This window comes from Melospiza georgiana, chromosome 17 (assembly GCF_028018845.1).
Source record: "Melospiza georgiana isolate bMelGeo1 chromosome 17, bMelGeo1.pri, whole genome shotgun sequence".
In the NCBI taxonomy this organism is placed as follows: domain Eukaryota; kingdom Metazoa; phylum Chordata; class Aves; order Passeriformes; family Passerellidae; genus Melospiza; species Melospiza georgiana.
The window spans coordinates 14,712,082-14,733,681 of record NC_080446.1 but is presented as its reverse complement, the minus strand read 5'-3'; the positions used below and the strand labels follow the sequence as shown (position 1 = coordinate 14,733,681).

The window sequence follows — 21,600 nt, the reverse complement described above, 5'->3', positions numbered from 1 at the left end:
ACACTGCAATCCACAGATGATAAGACTGGAATAAATTCTATTTGATCTAATTTTAAACCTCTAATGAATTTTAATCCCCTATGCTGAATATTTGTGTTGTGCAGATAGAAAGAAAAATTCAACAATTTTTGTCTTCTGTGTAATCATCTTATGTTTTGATTCATGATTTTGGAATACTAAGAATTTTACAAGACCTTTAAGGATAATAACTATAGGAATTGCATACATATAATAGAAAAGGTTGAATTCAAGAACAAAGCAGTCTTTTCTATTCTGGACTTATTTCAGACTTTCATTCTATGAAAAGTTTTTATACTTCCACAATTTATAGTTTTGGAACTCCATACTAGGCTATCTTTGCAGGCTGACATTAGTTGCAGGGGACATAGGGCACAGTACAGGGATTTAGAAATCTGTGCCTTGGCATTTACTTTGCATGGTATATTTTTTTTTCTTGAAGGATTATTTATCAAATTGAGGGTGACAAAACTAAGTGTTATGTTGCCATTATCCAGAGTTATTACAAAGTATGTCCAGTCAGATATCAGATTTTATCATCTGTATCTTACCTCAGTACTGCAAGGTGATGAAGTCTACATAAATATTACCCTGAATATTGTATGAATATAGTGTATATATCAGTATGACTCCTTTTTGGAAACAGTTTACTATGAAGAGACACAGAAAAACATCCCAAACTTCTAAGCTTTATAATAAAGCTTTCCACTTACATGTATATTCAGTAGGTTTCCTTTTGGTGTTGTCTCAATAGCCTTCTAAGCTTTAGAGCTTTATATTGTCAGGCTGGCTGATTTACTATAGGTTTGATAATTGTCATATAAACTAAAAATAGCCAACAGCCCCCATCCTTGAATAAAATATTTGCACAGTTTTAAATGAACAAAACTTAATTTAGATTTGGAAATCCCATAACTGAAACTAAGATTTTTGGAAGATAAAAGTAAATATTTAATGCTTCTTTTTCTTTGGAGGGTAAAAACAACCTGGAAAATTACTGTGAGTCCTATATGGAAGAGAATTATTAAGTTGAACTACAATCCTTAAATATTACAGAGTTTTCTGCTGAAATTCTAATACACATTTGAAAAGGAAAGGATCCAGTGCTGCCAGTCATAACATGAGGACTAAATCTGTTGTAGGTATATACAAAAACCATTATTAGGATGGACACATCTCCATGGCAACCATTTGTCCTGCCTGATTCCTGGAAACCTTACCAAAGGAGCTTTTTAATGTTTCTCAATTCCATGGGTAGACTTTCTGGGTTTGCCGTGCGCGTTGGCCATCTGCCCAGCCATGGCTACAGCGGGCTGCGGCGGCTGGACGGCCCTGCCTGCTGCCCCCCTCAGTCTCGGGGTCTCCCCACACGGCTGCGACCCCTCGGCTGTGCTGCTGCAGGCAGCGCGAATGGGATTGCGGCCGCGGCTGGAGCGGCCCCGGTGCCGGCCGGGATGGAGAGCACGGTCCCAGCTCTGCTGTGAGCTGCACAGAGGGCAGGAGAAGGTCGCTGTCTCCCACCAGGGCTCCCCTGGTCCCGGTGCAGTGGCGGCTGTTCAGGGCTCCCCAAGATGGCGTCACTCGGTGAGGCTGGACCCGTCAGGGTCAAATGGAAAATTGCAGCACAGCGCTGACTTGGTAGCGGCAAAGGCGCCATCTCTTGTGTGTGTGTCGAGTCCCTCACCAGTGTGTGTACAAGGGGTGGTTCCAGCTCTGGTAGTGGCGACGGCAACGCTCGCGGCACTGGGACTTTGGGATCCTCTGTCCTGCCACTGCTTCTGGGAAGGACGTTGGAATGGCGTCCATGGGCCGTGGGTATCCGTGGTGATGTATCTGCAGTGTTCTCCCACGGGTCACAGCGGTTAGCGGGTAAGCCCAATGGAAGCTGGGTCATAGGCGCAGTTTCAGAGCCAAGCCAATCAGCCCTGGGAGGAGGCGCTCCAAGCACATCTGTGTGGGGAAGGAGTTTCGGTGTGCTGCTGTGTTTGGGTGGCTGCAGGGTGCTTCGCGGCCGTGAGGGCCGCACGCCACTGCAGTGCGGCTGCAGAGCCGGTGCGTCGGGCATGGCTGCAGAGTGCTCGCCTGGCACGGGGCACAGCAGGGCTCAGCGGCAGACGAGGCTCCATGGCTTGGCGTGGCTTTGCAGCAGCTCGGTGCAACATGGCAGCGCTCGGCTGGTGAGGTGTCCCGGCACGGGGCGGCCTCGCGGTGTGCCGTGGTTTCACAGCCCGACGCAGCCGCCTTGCCCTCCCTCCTGTCCCACGCATGTGCTGCGACACCCCTGCCTCCCGCTGCCTCGCCCAGTGCCCTGTCTTTGTGCACACCTGAGCGGCCGGAGCCTGCCGCATCCCCACCGCCATCCTGGCGTCCCACTCAACTTTTAACTGTCCCAGCAAATCCAGTACAAGTCTCTAGGGTCTTATAACGTCCATAGTGTCTGTAGCAGTTTCCAGAGCCTGTTCCACAGGTCTCCCAGAGCTTTATAACATCCATAACAGCTTCCAGAGCCTGTTCCACAAAATTTACCCCTCATTCAGATAAAAAGAGGGTGGTCCATACCTTTAGCACAAGGTCTTCTTCCACTGAAGCCCATGCTCCCATGTTTCCTGCAGCTTCTTCTATTTACAAAGGGTCCGGACCAACGAGGCTTTCCCCGTCGCTCTTCGCAGCTTTCCGTGCTGCTCGAAGCTTTACCTGCTGCTCCACTGGGACTGCAGTGGCTCTGCCCACCGCTCTCTGCAGCTCCACAGGCTGCAGGCAGCTTTCCCCACTGCCCTCTCTTCCTGCTCTACCCGTGGCAGCTGTGGTATCACGTCAGAGGTCACCACTTGTTGCAGTTTTGGAGACAGGCACACAACAGAACACACCAAAGTTCACAGGACAGCAGCCAAAGTTCATTGTTGGGCGCCCCCTTTTATACGGGCTTCAAATTTCCTGTGCTTACACACCTGATTGGCTGGGATCTTAACACCACCCAGCTCACTGGCCGATGATATGTCTGCATTTGTAATTAAATGGGATTGGCTGGGGTCCCCTGTTTGAATTTGAATCCGACCTGTCATTATCATACCCGAGGGCTTGTTTACTTCTGTTTTCTAACAAACTTAGTCTGGTCGAGACATTATGGCCAATTTATCTGTGCAGCTTCAGACCAGCTATAGTTGTCACATCATGGTGCTTCATTGCCACAGACCCCTCATTGATCCAATGGGGAGAAAAGTATGGGGACCTGGTTGCCCCTGGCACTAAGGTGCTGCCAAGAGCTGGGCTTGCCGCTGCAGCCCCTCTGATCAGGCCTGCTGTGGGGGACTTGCTTGGAAATGACCCCTCCCTCAGCCCATCCCCCCTGTGGGCTGCAAGGTGGGTGCTGTTCATGCAGGGTCCTCCCCGCTGCGGGGGCACAGGCCTGGGGACACAGCCAGCCCAGCCCCAGCACTGCCCCTGGGGCTGCTTGTTGGGGACATAGCTCTTCTCCTCCTTGCTTGCCCATCTTTGTCCCCATAGCAGCTGTTCCCTGGTCACGGTCATAGGGCTCACAGCCCACGGCAAGTTCCTGCATTCTCTCCAGTCTATTGCTGCTGTCATTGCTGCTTGGCAGAGGCTGGTTTGTTTACTTTCTTCTGCTGCTGCAGGGCTGGCAGCGTCCAACAAATCTCTCAGCAGGCCCTGGGCTGTTCCTGGGGCTCTGAGGAGTTTGGGGTGTGGTCTGTGCAAGCCCCAGACGTGCCGCTTCTTGCCGAGACTGTGGCTGCCACGTTGGTCTTGGCTGGTGGGTTTCAGCAGCTGAGCTGTGGTGATAACTGTGGCTGGGCTCTTGCCGTGGCTCAGCAGAGCAGACATCCCCAAGCTTGTCCCTGGGAGTTTCATTCTGGCAGCTTTGTTGCTCTGAGCAGCCCCAGGGTAGGCTCAGCCTTCTGGAGGGGTGAATAGAAGGATGGAGTGCCTCAGATTCAGCAGTCTCATCATTGTGATTTTTTTTGTGTTGTGTCTTGCAGAAATAACATTCATCCCAGATTTGATGATAATGAAAATACAGAAAAAAGAAAAGCAGGTTTGTGACCCTCTCTCCTTCTCCCAGTTCAGCTGTCAAGGCCTGAGGACCATGTCCCATGTGGAAATTGTTGCAACTGATGTGTGGTGGGCAAGTGTTGTCTTGAATTTCCAGGTGCAGCTCAGGTCAAATTTCAAGGAGCTGAGCTGCACCCCAGAGTGGGTGAGCCTGATGGGACCATTGAACAAGATGGGCTTTATCTTCAGCAGTGGAAATGCTCTAGATGCTGCCCCAGTGGAGGAACAGCCCTTCTTTTTGTCTCAAAGTCCACAATATTGGTTCTTGCTGTAATCTCCTTACAAAACCACGTTTGCTGTGGTTGCTGCTGCTAACGTGATACACCAAGACTAATACCACCTGGGAGGTTCAGGAAGGTCATGTCTGGGAGCTGTGAGAGCTTGGACAGGGGGGAATTTTCTTCCCTTACTCAGAAAAAATCCCATCTCACAAAGCTGTCATTTCTGAGTTGCTGCATTGGATCATAACAGCCTGCTGCTCCCAGAGGAGATTTATGAGCCAGTGGTCTCTGTATTAAGTGTATGCAGGGGAAGAGCCTGATTGGTGGCACTCTGCTGAGGGGAAAGGACCTGTTACATGCATGGAGAGCCACTCTGCCTGTGGGGCTGAAGTGTGGCTGGAGGTGTAAAACAAACTGGTCTGCCTGGAGCTAATTGTGTCCATGCTGCTTTTAATGGGAAACCATTCAAGTGAGCACTGAGCGCAGGGATAAATCTGCTCGAGAGCACAAGCCTGTGCCATTTCTAACCAGTGCAGATCAGCATGTGGCACTCAGGGCACCCCAGATCACACTGCCATGGCAGGTTAGTGGGAGGAGGAGGGGAAGGAGGTGTTTTGAAGAGGTCAGTGTGCTGTTCTGGGCTTCCAGCAAGGCAAATGCTGCAGATATTGAAAGGTGTGTGTTGGGAGCACCAGTACTGTAGGAAGTAATGAGATTAGCAGTGTGTCCTGAAGATACTGTGAAGAAGCAGAGCCAGCCTCAGGGTGAGGAAGAGGAGCAAGGGGTTGTGGAAGGTCTTGTGTACCAGCATGGCTGGGTTGCTCCAGATAGGGCAGAGCAAAGGCCTCTGGAGGAGAGCAGGATGCTTTGGGGTGTGGGTCGGTGATCTCCCTCCTCTGACAGCAAAGCCCAGGTGAGAGATTGATGCCACTCATTGGGCTAATACAGCATGTTTGGGTCTGGAGTGGGATTACTGAAATGACATGGGGTTTAAGCACGGCAAAACCATCCTATCCCACCATTTGGAGATTTTAGAGGACTCAGCTGAAAATTGTTTTCTATAGCTGTTGCTGCAGATAAAATCTGGGAGGGAGATAAAGGCCTGTGGTGTGAGGAAGAAGGGATAGAGTTCCAGCTGCTCATCTCCTGATATCTCTATGCCAGCAGCAGTCTAGGACAATCCTTGCAGCATGTCATGGGGTGGGGTGCAGCATTCCCAGACTGAGCGTTTGGGAGAAAGCCTGGCCAAGCAGGGCTCCTGCAGGGATTCTGGGTGCTCGGTTGAGGTGGTGAAGGGGTAGGTGTCTCCCTGCAATGCTCAGATAAGCAGCACTGGGGGCAAAACTCGCAAGGGGTTGCCTTCCACATCACTCTGGACACCTGAGCTGGCAAGTGCCCACACCTTGTAAACAGACTTCTCATGGCACCAAGAGGGGCTGTTGCCTTCCATTGAACAGTCTCTCTGGAGAAGATGAGATGCTTATGTGGTTCCAAGGCTCTCAAAAGTCAGGTTTCCCTGGTTCCTCTCATCTGCAGAAGTTCCACGTTGGTCATCATAAGGGTGTAGGATCAGGCCCATGGATGAAAAGATTGGCAAAATGCTGGTACCTTCATATTGGTGGGGAGTGGTAGGGTGTTGTGGTGTTGATGTGAGGGTCCCCAGGACAAGGTGAGGGATGAGAATTGACTCCAAGTTCTCAGAAGGCTGATTTATTATATTATGATATTATATTAAAAGAAAATTATATACTAAAACTGTACTAAAGAAAGAGAAAGGAGACATCAGAAGGCTAGAACAAGAATGACGACAAAAACTCTTGACTGACCAGAGTCCCAATGGACTAAGGTTGGTGGTTAAGTTAAAACAATTTGTGTGCTGGGTAAACAATTCTCCAAATCACATTCCAGAGGAGCAAAACGTGGACAAGCTGAGGCTCCTCATCTTGCCAGGAGAAGAAATCCTGGCAAAGGGATTTTTCAGAAAATATCATGGTGACAGCAGGGGAACTGTCAACTGCCTCAGGGAAAAAATATTGGATGTGCTCTCTCCTTTCCCTAGTCTTTGCCTGTCCTAGGCCAGTGCTTTGTCTTCCCTGTGTCCACTGCCAGTGGATTAGGAATGTGGGCTGGAGAGATGGGGTCTCAAAGTGGGCTGTCTGGGGAGGAGCTCCTCTCTGTGCTCCCTTGGTGCTCCCTGTAGCAGTGCTGCTGTTCCTGTGCCAATTATGATGGGCTGGGTTACAGGGCACTGCCACCTGGTTCACTCGTGTGAGGGGCTGTTGTTAGCAAAGGCAGGGGCTGTGTTTCCACAACTCTTTTTCCTCAGTGATGCACAAAAATCTGGTACATTTGTCATCAAGCTGTGACTAACTCGTGAAACCTGTCACTTGTCTCATGACACTTACAAGTTCTCATGCCAGGGTGCCTTGTCTGCTGATGGAGGTGGGACAGGACTGCCTGGTTACCCCTGAAAACAATGACAAGTGATGGATTTCCTTTGAGGGCTCAGCACCATCATTCCCTGGACTGTCTCTCCTGTCTGTGTCCTGCTTGTCCCTGGACATTGAAGGGTCTTTTCTATTCTTTATTTCTGCCAAACTGACTTGTTAAATAGCTAGATAAATAATGAGCTAAAATAAATGCAGTTATCCCACAGTGCCTCTAAATCTACCTATTCTACAGCCATGAAAATGCTCCCATCCTGCATGGACTGTGAGAGCAGAGCAGAATTGCATTGAGACAGAGAGGTAGAAAGTCCTGTGACCCTTTAGCCTTCTCCTGGAGGGGTCTTTGACTTTCCAGCGTGGGCTTGGAAGTGGCAGGAATGGCTGGATCCCATGCAGTGTGCAGACAGCAGTGGGAGGCATTGGGAACAGCCCAGGGCTGCAGGGATCTTGTGGCTGCTGGGCAGCCCTTGCAAGGGGGAGACCCTGGGAGCATCTGGGGAGCTCTGCTTGCCTTTGCTTCAAGCCCTCACTGCATAAAATGAAGGACTTTAGGACTTTCCTGAATTTTATGGGTCTGTTTGCATGAAAGAGAGCTTTGCTGTCTCCTATCCTGCAACTGCGGCTGGGGGTTTTTACCAGAGTTCCCCGAGGCTGGGGCAGGCTCCTGAGCATTGGGAGCAGCACCAGGGCAGGGCTGTCCAGGCGCTTGTAGCTCTGTCCCAGGCTGTCTGTGGCCTTTTCTGTCGTGTAACACTGTCAGGTCTGATGACCCCCTGATGCTGGGGTGGAGTTTTGGGCACTCACTCTGTAAGGGTGAAGGGCAGGGGAGCAGTGAGCTGCCAGGGTGCCCTTCTCCTGCACACACAGCCACAAGTGCTGGGTCTCCCCCAAGCTCCAAGGGCTACACAGGTTTTCATTCTGAGTGGGGAGGACAGCCTGGACAGCCCAGGGCAGCAGCGTTGCCCTCTGCCCCACCCACTCCCTCTGCTAGGGTGGTGGGGACACGTGTGCCCCCTGCCAGGGCTGGCCCTGTCACCAGACACAGCTTTGGAGCTGTAGTTGTTGAGAGCTGCATTGTGGTGGAGCATCTTGGGAACAGAGCCAGGCCCCACCTGCACTGCACACATGCCATGATGACTGCAGAGCCTGCTCAGAGACATGATGGAAGGTGGCACTTGTTTATTTTTAGCTTCTTGTTGCATTGGATTAAGAGCTGGAAACAAGGGGTGCAGACACTGTGAACCTGAGCACAAGAGCCCATGCTGTACACAGTGCTGGTGGGGATGGGGCTGCTGGAGTTTGGCTCACCAGCCTGCCAAAACCTCTGTGTGAAAGAAGCTGCCTGTTCTGCTCCTGTTGGGCTCTGCAACCAGCTGTGTGGATAGGCTGGGCTGGAGGGGCCAGCCTGACCATCTCAGGGAGGCAGAGCTGTGTCGTGCTGCCCATGCTGGAGGGGCAGGCTGGCTGGTGGCCTTGGTCAGTGCTGAGGGGGAAATGAGCAATGGGGGGGTGGGCAGCCCCCAGGCATCAGTCTGTGCCTAAAGAGCATGGAAACCTTTGTGACCCCTGCAGTCAGGGTCCCTGTGGACACTCCTTGTACAGAACCGATCTCTCAGGGTTTGAGACATGCCCTAGACCCAAATGCAGGCTTCTGCAGAGCTCTCCTGCTACGCTGCAGGAAAGCTGGGCCAAGCATGCACCAAACGGGGCTTGAATGGTCCTGGCAGCTGGGAGCAAGGTGGCATGTGCTGCTGGCTGTGGTCACACTGCCTGGTGAGGCTGTGTTGTGTGGGTGTCATCTGAGCCTGGGCTGCCAGAGGAGGTGGATCTGCTCTTGTTGTTGTGACCATTGGAAGAGCTCATCTGTGGCCTCTTACTAGACAGAGCTGCCGTTCAGATCCTGAGGCTGTGGCAGAGCTTTGCCCTGCTGGGAGCACTGCTCTTGGAGAGGAGAGCCTGCAGGAGGGATTATGGGCTGGGCATGAAGCTTTTGGTCTTTTCTCCTTCCCGCACCCAAACTCATGGGATAGTGCAGGGTTTGGATATGGATCAGGCTCCAGCACCCAGCAGTGTGGATGCAACATCGCCTTCATCCCCATCACATCTCCTGGCAGTGCTGGCATGTGACTTCTACCATGTGGGTCCAGAGGAGCTTCTCTGCTCCTGCCTCTCACAGATATAATAATAATAATAATAATAATAATAATAATAATAATAATAATAATAATAATAATAATAATAATAATAATAATAATAATAATAATAATAATAATTATTATTATTATTATTATTATTATTATTATTATTATTATTATTATTATTATTATTATTATTATTATTATTGCTGCTGCTGCTGCAAGTGCATAAGCTGTGTATATCAGCACTTCCTTTGTGGGGCAGCAGTTCCCTCTTTGTGCTGTTATTCCCCTTGCAGGTTCCTGTTGCAGGCTGCAGGTTTTGTCCCAGGCTCACCATGGGCAGTCCCACTGGCCTTGCCCTAAGCAGGTGTGGGCAAACCCTGCTGAATTTCGCTGCTCCTCAGCTGCCATGCATGTGCCCAGGGGAGTTGGTTATCTGTCCCTTCACATGGCTGTGCACCAGCTTTGCTGGGCCTTGCAGAGGATTGGTGCTGTGTGAGCCTGGAGCAGCCAGGGCATCCCGCAGGCTCAGCAGCCTGGGGAGAGGAGGGAGCTCTTTGGGTAACAGGAGCCGGAGCTGCTCTGCCTCCCACCTCCTGGTGGTGTTTTCCACCAAATCCTGAATAAAAACTTGGCATTCAAATTGAGACTATAAATGAAACAAAACAATTTTAAGTTAAGGAAACACACCACGCCATTCATGTGGGAACTCAGCACATCACTCCTGATGTCCAGAGTTGCTGAGATAACCCTTGGGGGGGCTCGGAAATCCTGGAATGTTGCCAGAAGTGCTTGGTGGTTGGATTTTGACCCTGCACGGGATGTGCCACCTGTATGAGGACAAGAGGATCACTTGGGGATAAGTGGTGAAGGAATTGATTATTCACAGGGTGAAAACACAGGTTCTGGGATCTTGGTACAGGGGGGTTCTTAGGAGACAAGATGGAGGAATTAGGGCGTGTCTTGTCCTTCTCTTCTTCTTCTTGTCATCCATCTTTGATGGTGATGCTGGCACTTTGGGATTGGTTCACATTAAATCTGCACTTGTTAATAAGGGTAAAAGGTTTTGGGAGGTAAAGGTAAATATCTTATACGTAGTTTTTAGTATAAAAATAGACGACCACGCAGTGGGAGGTCAGTGTGCCCGTGGCTGTCTTGCTGTGTGGACCTCTGTCAGGCTGGGAGACGACTTTGTAGATAAGAATTAAAAAACAATATTGAAGACCGAAAAATCTGAAGAGTTCTTTCGTCCTTTGGAGCGCGGGCTGTCCCAAGGCCGTTCTACGCCTAACCAGGCAGAGACAGCAGGCTGAGAACGGAGACATTAAGGCCCACCCTGATCTTGGCTTTGCCCTAGAATGGGGTCTTACAATTATAGTGCACTCTGTTAGCCTCCACTGCTCTCTGGGGAGTTTTTAAACACTTTTTTCTCCTGACTTTCTATTTGATAGTAGTTAGACACATGGAACAAGACTTCCTGCTCCAGCTGATGCTGAAGGACTGTATGAAATGTAATTTATAGAAGATTCTTCTGTGAATAAAAAAAAAAAATCACAAAGTGTGTTCTGGAAATGTGAAATTATTACAATCATCACCAAAAAAATCCAGTTGAGAGACAGTGCAAAAGCATAGTTCTAGGGATAAAAAGTGTTCTGGGGAAGCAGAGCATGCTTGGATTGTTTTACCAGAGGTTCAGAGATGAGCATCCTCTACCAAAATGTGGAAGTCATCGTCTTTACTTCTTCTCCACTCCAAAATACCCAGAAACAACAAAGCTGCTTGCTTAGGTGTACATGTAAAATGGGTATGTAGAATGGGCAATTGAATGGAAAATTATGTTTCTATTTAGTTTAAGAAAGTGATAGTAAGAAAAAGGACGCATACTCTGTGAATTTAGAAGTAACCCTGTAGCAAGGCAGGGCATCACATTAGGAACCACTGAAGACATGGAGTCTAATAACAGATCTTTTTCCAACTCTCTTGGGATTTAAAAAGTGTTTAAGAGGAGTCACAGAGTAAACAGGGTGAGGTCAAGTGAGGGCTCATCTAAAGTGAGTGTTGGCAGAGCAGCTCAGTTAAATAGGCTCTCTACCCAGAGCCATCTCTGATGCCAGAGGCATCAGAAGGTTGCCCTTAAAGGGTGTGGCAAAGACATTTTTGAATAAAGTCACATAAGCCGCCTGTTTTGAGGGTCTTAACTCTGGAATTGTAAAGGAACACTGTGAGATTTGGGAATTGCTAATAAATAGTGTTGGGACCATCACCCATTAGGGCCATGGAAGGGGAAAGGGGAGTAAATGTGAAACTAAAGGTCAATAGATTCACTTAGGTATTGAGTAAATAGTTAGGAACTATAATAATTAAGCACTTTGTTTCTGAAAATACTACACTAGTGAATAGTCAACATGACTTTTGCAAAGCAGAGTTAGTCCTTGCAATCTCTTGGGGATTTTAAAGGTAACTGGCTCACAGAGCTGAAGTTGGGCTGGGCTGGTGCAAGACTCAGGGGCTCCCAACCAGCAGCCGAGGAGGTTTCTCACCGAATGCTTGTAAACACATGAAGTGTTGTCCTGATGAAAGGTGTTTCTGTAAATTAGTGACTGGTTAAAGGCAAGGAAACCAAATTCAGGGAAGATGCTGCTGCTTTCACAGCACAAATAGGGGAAGAAAGGTGCTGGTTGATTCCTGCAGTCATCTGAGATGCTGAAATGGAGAGGGAGGCTGAAAAGTTGAGGAAAGTCTCAAGATGCTCCTGGTAAAGTATAGGAGAACCAGTCACGCATGTCTTCAGTGGGGGCTGTCCCTGCTCCTGGAGGAGGCTGTAAAGCACTGGCAGAATTTGGCATCTGCCTACAGGTTGTTCCAGGGTGCATTCCATGTTTTGTAAAGGGAAAAGGAGCAGAGCAGAAGCCCTGCTACTATTCTATGGTACCTCTGATGCTCTGTGCTTCCTACTGCCACCCCATAGCCAGTGGGGTTGGAAGAAGCGCTGGGCAGGATAAGGCAGGTGGCCTGAGAGCTGGCACAGCCTACCTGTGAGGAGAGGGTGACTTGTCACCTATGCCTTAGCTGGGCCAAGAGAGCTCTGCAGGGGGAGGGTGGAAAACTGAATTGTACAGAGCGTGTGACAAGGAGACCCCCTCACACCTTGAGAAGGAGAAGCCACTTAGGAGGGCGGCAGGATTTAACCACAATTAGTGGTTTTCCCCAATACCTTAGGAGTATTACCTTATGAGTACTACAAAGTACTGAGTGCCCCCAGGTGTGGGTGCAGCCTGTGCTGGACCAGCCTGGGCAGATGGGGTGCAGAGATCCTGCCTGCCCTGCCCCACCCCTGCCCCCTCAGGGTCAGCATTGCCCAGAGCAGCTCCCAGCTGGTCAGAGCAACCCAGAGCAGCCTGCTTTACCCTGCTGCAGCATTTTCCAGAGCTGTGATTTGCCAGGTTTAGGCTCCTGCAGCTACATGTGTTCCTCTCCTGTGAAGGGTGTTGGTTTTTGTCCTCAGTCGGGGTCACCCGATGTTACAGGCCTTGCAAGGGTTGCAGGGGGAAGAGAGAGGCGAGAATCTTGACCTCATGTTCACAAGGCTGGATTTATTATTTTATGATATATATGTTACATTATGACTATGCTAATAGGAATAGAGAGAAAAGTTCAGAAGTTTGCTAAGCCAAGAATAGAATAGGAAGAATCCATAAACAAAGGAGTTCTCTCTGATTCTCTCCCAGAGAGAGCTCGGCCTTTGATTGGCCCTTAGTTGTAAACATCCAACATGGGCCAATCACAGGTGCTCCCGTTGCATTCCACAGCAGCAGATAACCATTGTTTACATTCTTTTTCTGGGGCCTCAGCCTTCCAGAAGGAAAATCCTAAAGAAAGGATTTTTCATAAAAGATGTCTGTGACATTGAGGATCTCAGTATGGTGGTATGTCAGTGCTGGCCATTGCTGCAGACACAGGAAAGTAGCCCAGTCACAGCAGTGGGCAGCCTGTTGGCTCATGGACACCTCTTTCTCAGGCCACTCAGGTCAAGGTTGCTGCTGCAGCAGAGTTCCCTGCAGTGAGTGCTGTGTCCCCATCAGTGTGGTCCTGGCCCTTCAGGCTGTCACCCTTTGGAAGCAGAGGTGATTTCCTTGGGGCACGGGGACAGCAGCCGATGTCCAGCAGCCGCTGCACAGGGACACTGAGCTCCTGCCTGCCGAGAGGAGCCAGCCAGGCTGCTGCAGGCACAGCACTGAGGGTGCTTTGGAGCCATGCAGGAGCACAAGCTGGCTCGGCTTCCTTAGGCTTTTCCTGTTGACGAGAAGCCAGGATAAACTGAACCTCATCGAGGGGTAGTAGAAAAATCCCATTCCCTGGCTCGTGGCAGTGCGCCAGGCTCTCACTGCAGACTGTACTTGGCAGCAGTCCTACATGCATGGCCGGAGCTTGCTGTGGGCTTCAGGAGCATAGCATGAAGCATTCTCCCCTCAAAATAGACCAGCTTTGGGAGTATGGTTTCTGGGCTGGCAGCACTTGGTGGAAGCAGCCTGGTCTCCCTGCCTCTCTGTCCATGTGCTCGCTGTGTGAGCCCTGGCTGTGTGCCTGGGTCCCACAGGCTGGCATTTGATGGCCTGTTCATGGCAGAGCCTGCACCAGAGGCTTGTGGTTGCTCCAGATGGAGGCAGTCGCTGCTGGCTGGGACCAGCACTGCTCCTGGGACACGGCAGGCTGGGACACCTGATGCCCACAGGGATCCCAGCCAAGGTGCTGACACTGAGTGCTGGGGAAACAGACTTCCAGCTCTTCAGGGAGATCGTCAGTGGGATTGCCTGGGAGGCTGCCCTCTGGAACAAGGGAGTGGAACAGAGCTGGCAGATCTTTAAGGACGCCTAGATTGGGTATCAGTCCCAGTATTGATCCAGACCGGGGCAGGAACAGATCGAGAGCAGCCCTGATGAGAAGGGTTTGGAGGTGCTGCTGGATGAGAGGCTGCACACGCCTGGCCGTGTGTGCTGGCACCCAGAAACCAACCATGTCCTGGCTGCATCAAAAGAAGTGTGGGCAGCAGGTCAAGGGAGGGGATTCTGCCCCTCCAGACCCCTCAGCTGAGGCCCCACCTGCAGTGCTGCACCCAGCTCTGGAGTCCTCAGTGCCAGACAGACATGAACCTGGTGGAACCAGTCCAGAGGAGGCCACCAGGTTAATCAGGGGGATGGAGCACCTCTCTTAGGAGGAAAGGCTGAGAGAATTGGGTTTGTTCAGCCTGGAAAACAGGAGGCTTAGGGGTGACATAATTGCAGCCTTCCAGTTCCTAAGGGGGTTTAGGAGTGGAATGATACCAAAAAGAGTGATATCAAAATTGTCTGGATAGAAACTTTGTAACGCACTTTTGAGTATTAGATGCAGACATTATTTATTGCAGCATGGTGGTCACTCAGGGGGAATCCTTCCTCCATTCCAGTGGGATGAGTGTTGGGTGAACAGGGATTTTATCATGCACACTGATTACATATTCCCACATATACATATACATATTACATATATCCCCACTTCCTTGGCTTTATTTTACGTAGTTGCGCATCTTACCAGAAGTCCTTACATGGTTCTTTGGGGTCCATTTGGACAACTTCATTTGGGATCCAGATGGACAATTTCTGGTGTCCATTTTAGGTGGCTGTTCCTCCATCCTGTTTTTGAGTGAGTGCAATATTGCTGTTTTGCCTACTTCTGCTCTGTCAGCCTCGTAGAGCTGAGCTGGCATCCTGCTTGCACTTCTGTTTGCCTAAGTTACATTCTTTATCTATTTCTACAAGGCTGTGCTGTTGTGTTCTACTTTCCTTGACAAAAGTAAATGTTGTTCTGTTCTACTGCTCTTAGCGAGTGAGTAAAATGCTGTTCTGTTCTACTGTCCTATCAGGGGTACTACCTAAAGGGGACTTACAAGAGAGATGGAGGGGGACTTTTTACAAGAGCATATGGTGACAGGACAAAGAGGAATTGATTCAAACTGAAAGAGAGTAGGTTTAGATTAGATATTAGGAGGAAATACACACACACACACACACACACACACACACACACACACACAATATATATATATATAATATTAAGAGAAAATTCTTTGCTGTAAGGGTGGTGAGGCACTGGAAGAGGTTGCTCAGACAAGCTGAATTACCCCATCCCTGGGGGTGTTAAAGTCAAGGCTGGATGGGGTTCTGAGCAACCTCGTCTAGTGAAAGTTGTCCCTGTACACAGCAGGGTGTTGGAAGTAGATAATCTGTAAGGTCACTTCCAACCCAGGGCATTCTGTGATTCTAAATTGTTACAGCTGGTCCCCATCTTGTGAGAGCTGAGGAATGCAAAGGCTGGGACTGATCCTGTTGGGCAGCCAGTGGTCTCAGAAGCAGCATCGGTTGTGCTGATTTTCTCCTGGTCCTGGAGAGGTTCCCTTTGATTCCTGAGGTGCCTGTGATGGCTGCTCCATGTGGTGGGATGGCTGCTCTCCCTTCACAGGCTGCTGGGGCAGACAGCAGCAGCAGCCTGGGCTGGAGGTGGCTGCATGTGGGGAGGAATGCTGGTGCAGCCTGCTTGACCAACGCCAGCCAAGCCTGCAGCCCCACTCGTGGGGGGCTCCAGGGGCATCAGGGACCTTTCCACTTGCAGTCTGTTTCATTTAATGCTGCCGTCTAATCCAAATCAGAAGTTCCAGTGTTACAGAGCACCCTGTGCCTAGACAGCCCTGGATGGGCTCTAGCCATCAGCCTGTAAGTTGTAAAGATTTGCATTCTCTCCCACAGCTCTGGGGTGTCTTGAGGAACTGGATGGTGCTGAGGTTCTGCAGAGGCAGGGCATTGCTGCCAGAGGCATTGGCACCTCCATCTCAGCACCAGGGAAGGGGCTTGTGAAGGAAGCAGTGTCCCTGGCCTGGGGCAGCTGTGTGTGTGAGGTGGCAGGGCAAACAGTGCCCCTGTCCCCATAGGCAGAGGAGATGCTGCCTGGCGCTTCTGGGCCGCTCACCAGCTGCCCCACAGGCTCCCTGCGAGGAGCTGACACCTCCAGGCTGTGGGAAGGGCCCATGTCTGGACTCATGGCACAGCTACCAGCCCCCAGTGTCAGGATCAGCTTTGCAGCCCCGGCCGTGCCGCTGGGCCTGCTCTGGTGGTGCCCTACCAGCCCCCCAGTGATGGCCAAGCCCAGCAGTGGCCACTGCTTCCCTCTGGGCATGGCTGAGCTGTGTGGTAGGAGGAGCTGGGGCTCTGGGGATGGAACCTGACCGGCAGAGCAGCTGAAATGGAGCCTGACATGTTCCTCTCCCCATCTGTGCACCACACCACTGCGCTTCTGCCCGCTCCTTTGTGCATCCCTTGCTGTCTCTTGCTCTGGCAGCTGCTGGAAGGGATGTTTCCAGTTCCCATTGACAGTTGTCACTCACAGCTCCCTTCCTTGGGCTGTCCCCTGCCTGCTCTGCCAGCCTGGGCTGCTCTTCTGGAGCGAGGGCTGCTGCACACTGAGCCTGGGTCCTCACAACAGGCACTCCTACTGCTGCTTGAGGAGAGTGGGGCCCTCGAGTGCTGCTGTGGCCGAGCATGCCCAGGAGGCTGCTCAATTCCTTTCAGTGTTCAGTGCTGGAAAGACCCCAGGAAATGAAGGAAGTGCTGAAGGAGGAAGAGCAGCTCTTCTCTCCTGGCCTGGAGGGAGCCCTGGCACACAGCAGCTCCTGTGAACAGTGCTGGTCTAACCCTTCTCTTCTGCCTCAAGTTCTGCCCCAGGTGGACCTGGGAACCCTGTTTTTGTTTCTGTAGGCTGCTAGGCATCCCTAATTCCCTGTCCTTGCCCTACTGTGACAATCTCTGGCTCAGGGCAGCAGACAGGAAGTGCTGTGGATGCACAGGTTGCTCTTGCCTTAGGCAAGTGAAGTCTGGAGTGTTTGATCAAAGGCAGAACCAATGGTTTGATGCACACACTGGGGCCAGCCATCTCTGCTGGGACCTGCATTGGCTGAGGGGAGCCAAAAGGCCTCTGTCTGTCAGCCTCTGTTGGGCAGAGACGGGGGGTCCACCTGTTGAGCTGTGTCTGCTCATGGTGGCTGTTAGCCATGGTCCCTGAATGCTGAGGGATGCTGCACTGGGGCTGCAGTTCCCCCGGGGCACTGCTGGTTGTGGCTGTGCCATTTGCTTCACCTGGCGCTTTGCGTTCTCTCCGCAGCCGCCGAGCTTCAAAGCGCTGAGCCTCTCCCCAATGTCGTCTGCCTGGGAGTGCAGGACGCAGGACACCTGTGCCAGCAGTGAGGAGCAGGACGAGGTGCCACACCAGGTGACAGTGACAGCCACGAACACAGGTGGCCAGTGCCAGTGCCTGAAGGAGGAGCCCAATGGGGCTGCCCAGAAGCGGACGAGCAACCAGAACGGGATGCAGGACAGCGGGGGCACGGGGGTGAAGAAGAAACGGAAGAAAAAGGACCTGGGAGAGCAGGAAGGGGTAGATAAAGCAGCTGTGGAGGTGAAACCAAAGAGGAGGAGAGAGCCTAAAGAACCAAAAGAGCCTAAAAAAGTGAAGGAGTCTAAGAAGCCGAAGGAGCCCAAGCAGAGGGAGGTGGCTAAGAAACCCCGGAAACCTCGGGAACCCAAAGCCCCAAAGGAGCCTAAAGACAAGAAGAGTGGCTCTGAGCCAGCCCCCAGATCAAGATCCAAGAAGAGCAGGTGGGTGGTGGTGTGGCCCTTTCCCTGTGCCTGCTGTGCACAGGGCTGTGGGCTTGCATGAGCTGCATCTGGGAGAGAGCAGCACTGGGTGTGCAGGAACTTGGTCTGAAGGCTGGATGTGCTGGTTGGGGTGCCAGGATGAGCTCTCTGGCCATGCACAGATGGGACAGGCAGGTGCTGTTTGGGGGCCCCATGAAACTCGAAATCCATAAGAGGACCAGAGAGTCTTGGCCTCTCCTTGGTCTGGCCTTTGTGCCGAGCATCCTGGGGAAAAAGGGACTTTAGGGAGATGTCCTACCAGGACAGTGAGGTGCTGTGTGGCAGAGGGCCTGTCATATATGATTTGGGGCCAGGGCAGAGGGTATGTGACTGAGAAAAACCTGGCCCTGGACTGTGTGCAAATGAGGGACTCTGCACACCCAGGGCCAGCAGCCTGCCTCCCCTTGGCTTGGGTTTGGGAGGATGGTGGAGCAGATGCCATCCCCTCTCCCTCTCCTTCTCCTGGAAGACTTGTCCCTTCTGGCAGCTGTGGAGCTGTGCTGACAGTCAGAGCCAGCAGTGGAGGGAGGCCTGAGGACTCCCTTGTCCTGCACAGGCCAGCGCCACTGCCTCTGGTAATTCCTCAGCCTTTTAATTAACAGGCTGGTTGGCCAGAAGCTCTGGTTTCTCTTTAATGGAGAGTGTGTGCAGGGAGCAGAGCAAGTCTCAAGAGCACTGATTTAGTTTGCTCTTCCAGAGCCCTCCTCCTTCAGAGCTCACTGAGCCAGATCCTGGAGAGGCCGTGGCTGTGGAGCTGCCCTTGGGTGGCCTTTGGTGCCATTGGAATGGGCTGGTTGTGGACAAGAGGAGGTGTGGATTGCTCAGCAGGATGAGAGCGGGGTGCCATGACCCCAGCAGATCCCTGAGCTGTGCAGTGCTGCCACTTGTGCTCTTCCTTGAGCCCAGGGCTCTGCAGATGTTCCTCATGAGTTGGTGAGCCAGAGCAGAGGGGATGGGCGGATCAAGCGGTCACTGCTGGGAGGTGAGGGAAGGGCTCCTGCAGGCCCCGGGAAGGCTGCAGGAGAGGGAAGGAGATGGGCTGCAGGCAGGGAAGGGAAGGATGAAGCCCATGTGCCTGCAGCATTGCAGCCCAAGAAGGGTCCTGGGATGAGGTATGCAGCTTTCTGATTTTCCTAATGACACTTCTGCTCCACCAGTAAGGAGCTGCCATGCAGCAAGTTCACAGGGATCTGCCCCTGCAGCAGGACCTGTGGGACCATACCAAAGCAGGGGAACCCAGGGGAAGAGCAGGCCCTGGAGGTTTGTGAAGGCATTCATGGCTCTTGTGGGTCCTTTGGCTGCCAGCAGTGCTTTGCAGGGTGCTGACCATTACAGACAGGGCAGCCCTGACTGGGCAGCCTCTTGTGAGGAGCTGCTGGACACATCACCCTGCCAGAGATGGGGCTTGTGGCAGGGTAACCCCAGGTGCAGATTTGGAAGCCCTGGCTCTCCTGCTTGGGCACAGCAGGTTCTGGGCACACAGGGAGCTGAAGGGGAGCCAGCTTGCTGTGCTGGGTACCAGCAGAGCCCCAGAGGAGAGGCCACTTAATGAAAAGCACACAATGTAATGTAACTGTAACGCATCATGCAACCAGAAGAAACTGTGTGTGGGAGTCTGGGAGTTCCACAAAGCTCTGTGCATTCCTTATGCTCTATCCCAGTATAGCCTGAGCCTGTGGTGCTTCCTCCCAGTCATCTGTGCTTCCAGGAGGACCTACTTCCAACTCTGCTGCTTGGAAAGTCCAGCCCATGGGATTTGGGAGTGCAGTCCTCTTTACAACTTCCCTGCCTCTGTAGCCCCTCTTTGAGCCGTTTTTCAGACTTGCTTTGGGCTCTGGGTCAGCCACCAGCAAACCCCCTGTGTGAGGGGTGGCCGTGGGTGTCAGGGGGAAGCTCTGCAGGGAGCAGGGCTGGGAACCCCCCTGTGGGCCCTGGCCATGTGGAGCTGGGGAGGTGCCTGGGGGGCCCTGACAGCTCAGGAAGGGGAGAGGTGAGCAGCAGGCTTTGCTTAGTTTGTACTCTGTGCAGATGGAATGATTGCTGTGAGTCCTCTTAAGTGGCAGATAATGGTGGCATAATTTCTTCTAAATTATTTCTAATTATAGTCAATGACTGACTCATGAATGAAGCAGTTGTTAGTTGTGACTTACAAATCAATATCTTGGGAGTTATTGCTGGGTGGAAGCACTGCTCACAGAGCATTTTCAGGGCCTCTAATTTCGGCATATATGCATGGCCAGGGCATTTTTGGCCTGAACAATAAATTTTTACCTTTATTTTTCACTAGTCACAGGCAAGCAGAGATTTTTCTTATCAAATGGAGTTAAAATCTTGATATTGCTTTGAAACTAATGGTTCCTCTGCCACTGTGCAGATCTGGGATGTGGAGGGGATGAGTGGTGGGGCTGGAAGAGAGGAAGGAGGCATTGCTCAGCCCTGGGCCATGCACCAGCTCTTTGGAGCCATTCCTTTAACAGTGTTTCTTGCAGAGGTAAAGGATGGACAGGCATGCTGGGAGCAGCTGGTTTTTTGCTCTGGTGCTCCCTGGTCCTGTTTCCTTGTGCAGGTGCCCTTACCCTGAGGACATGCTCTGGGTCTGGGCTTGTCTTTCCGTGTTTTTCAGGGAGGTGGTGGGATTCCTGGGCACAGAGCCCAAATCCCCTCTGTGACCTGAGCATGGAGAGCAGTTGCCTGGTGGGACAGAGCTTCCCAGCAGGCCCTTGGAGTGGGCAGTGACTGCTGTGATGGGCCATTGCATCTGTGGGAGTTGGGTCTGCATCCCTCTGTGTCTGTGACCATCACAGGGCTTACCCCCTCCAGCTGGAGGCTCTCACCAGTCTGCTCAGCTCAGTGCTGTGACCCAGGAACACAAACTGTGAGCTGGAGCAGCTTGGTGTAAAGATTTGGCTTGGTGTAAAGATTTACTGGGGTCTGGCAGAGCTCTGTGGCACAGGCAGCAGTTGGCCAACAGTGTGGCCAGTGCTCCTAAGACTGGACTTGAAGGTTCTGTTCCAGGGTGCCAGGACATGGGTTGCCTCTGAAGATGCTGAACTTTATTTCTGACTTTGGTCAGCACAGGATGTGTTTGGGAGCACTGTGGTCAGAGCAGGCACCTTGCTGCCTTGGCATACTGAGTTTGGTAGTGGAGAGATCCTCTTTGTGCCTGTGCTAGACCCTGTGAGCTGAACCCCAGCTCCTACAGCCCCTGTGGGGTTGTTCCCTTGGCTAGTGAGAGCACCCAGCCTCCACACCAGGCAGGACAGGTGGACCCTTTCATCCCAGCGTTCTGGAGCTGGATGGAGAAACACTTGGTGTGCTTAATGAGCATCAATGACTGGGGATCCCCAGTGCTGGGGGAGGTCCCAGGAGCCTGGAGCTGCCTCTGGGTGATCCTGTGACAGCAGTGCTCTGTGTGGAGCCTGCTGCCTCTCCTGAGATCCCCAGGACATGATCTAACTGTCAGTCTGCCTCAGCAGCAAAGACACCCCTGTGGAGAAGAAGAAGAAAGGGAAGAGGAAAAATGAGATACCAGTGAACAGTTTGGATTTGGATCAGGATCTCCTGAGCCCATCTGTACAGAGCCCAGAGGAGTCTGTGGAGTCAGCTGACAGCCAGGTATGTCCAAAGCCCTCAGCTGGCTGCAGGTGGGTGAGATCCTGGCTGCCCCTCCGTGGGACCACAGCAAGGGCCCCTGGGCACAGGAATCAGAGAGCACGCTCAGCACTGTGGTCAGCTTCTGTCAGCCTGACATCAGCTGTTGGCCCAGGGCTGCATGCACACTGCTGTCCTGGGCCCTGCGTGTGTCAGCCTTGAGTGTCCCTCTGCAGGGACCCCAGCTCTGGGCAGGTCCCTTTCCTGGCACAGCACAGGGGGACACGCTGCCCTGCAGCCTGGGGTCTGCATGCCCTGCCTCTCTGCAGGGCTCCTCTCCCTCACGTCCTGGGGCTGGTGGGGCTCTGTGGGTCAGGGTGGGGATCTCAGCGCTGCA

At 52.0% G+C, this 21,600-nt stretch overlaps 1 protein-coding gene across 6 annotated transcripts in view; it reads left to right on the top strand.

The window, feature by feature from the left end:
• The window catches only part of CHD6 (chromodomain helicase DNA binding protein 6), a 100,844-nt gene that overhangs the window by 38,598 nt on the left and 40,646 nt on the right, over positions 1–21,600 (top strand). For 5 of the 6 annotated variants that reach the window (XM_058036587.1, XM_058036583.1, XM_058036586.1 and 2 more), the window contains exons 2-4: positions 4,014–4,069; positions 17,080–17,573; positions 21,089–21,227. In XM_058036587.1, coding sequence (XP_057892570.1) covers positions 4,037–4,069; positions 17,080–17,573; positions 21,089–21,227 — 666 coding nt within the window. In that variant the 5' untranslated portion in view covers positions 4,014–4,036. The remainder of the gene's footprint in view (positions 1–4,013; positions 4,070–17,079; positions 17,574–21,088; positions 21,228–21,600) is intronic. The other variant, XM_058036584.1, reaches the window with a different exon arrangement.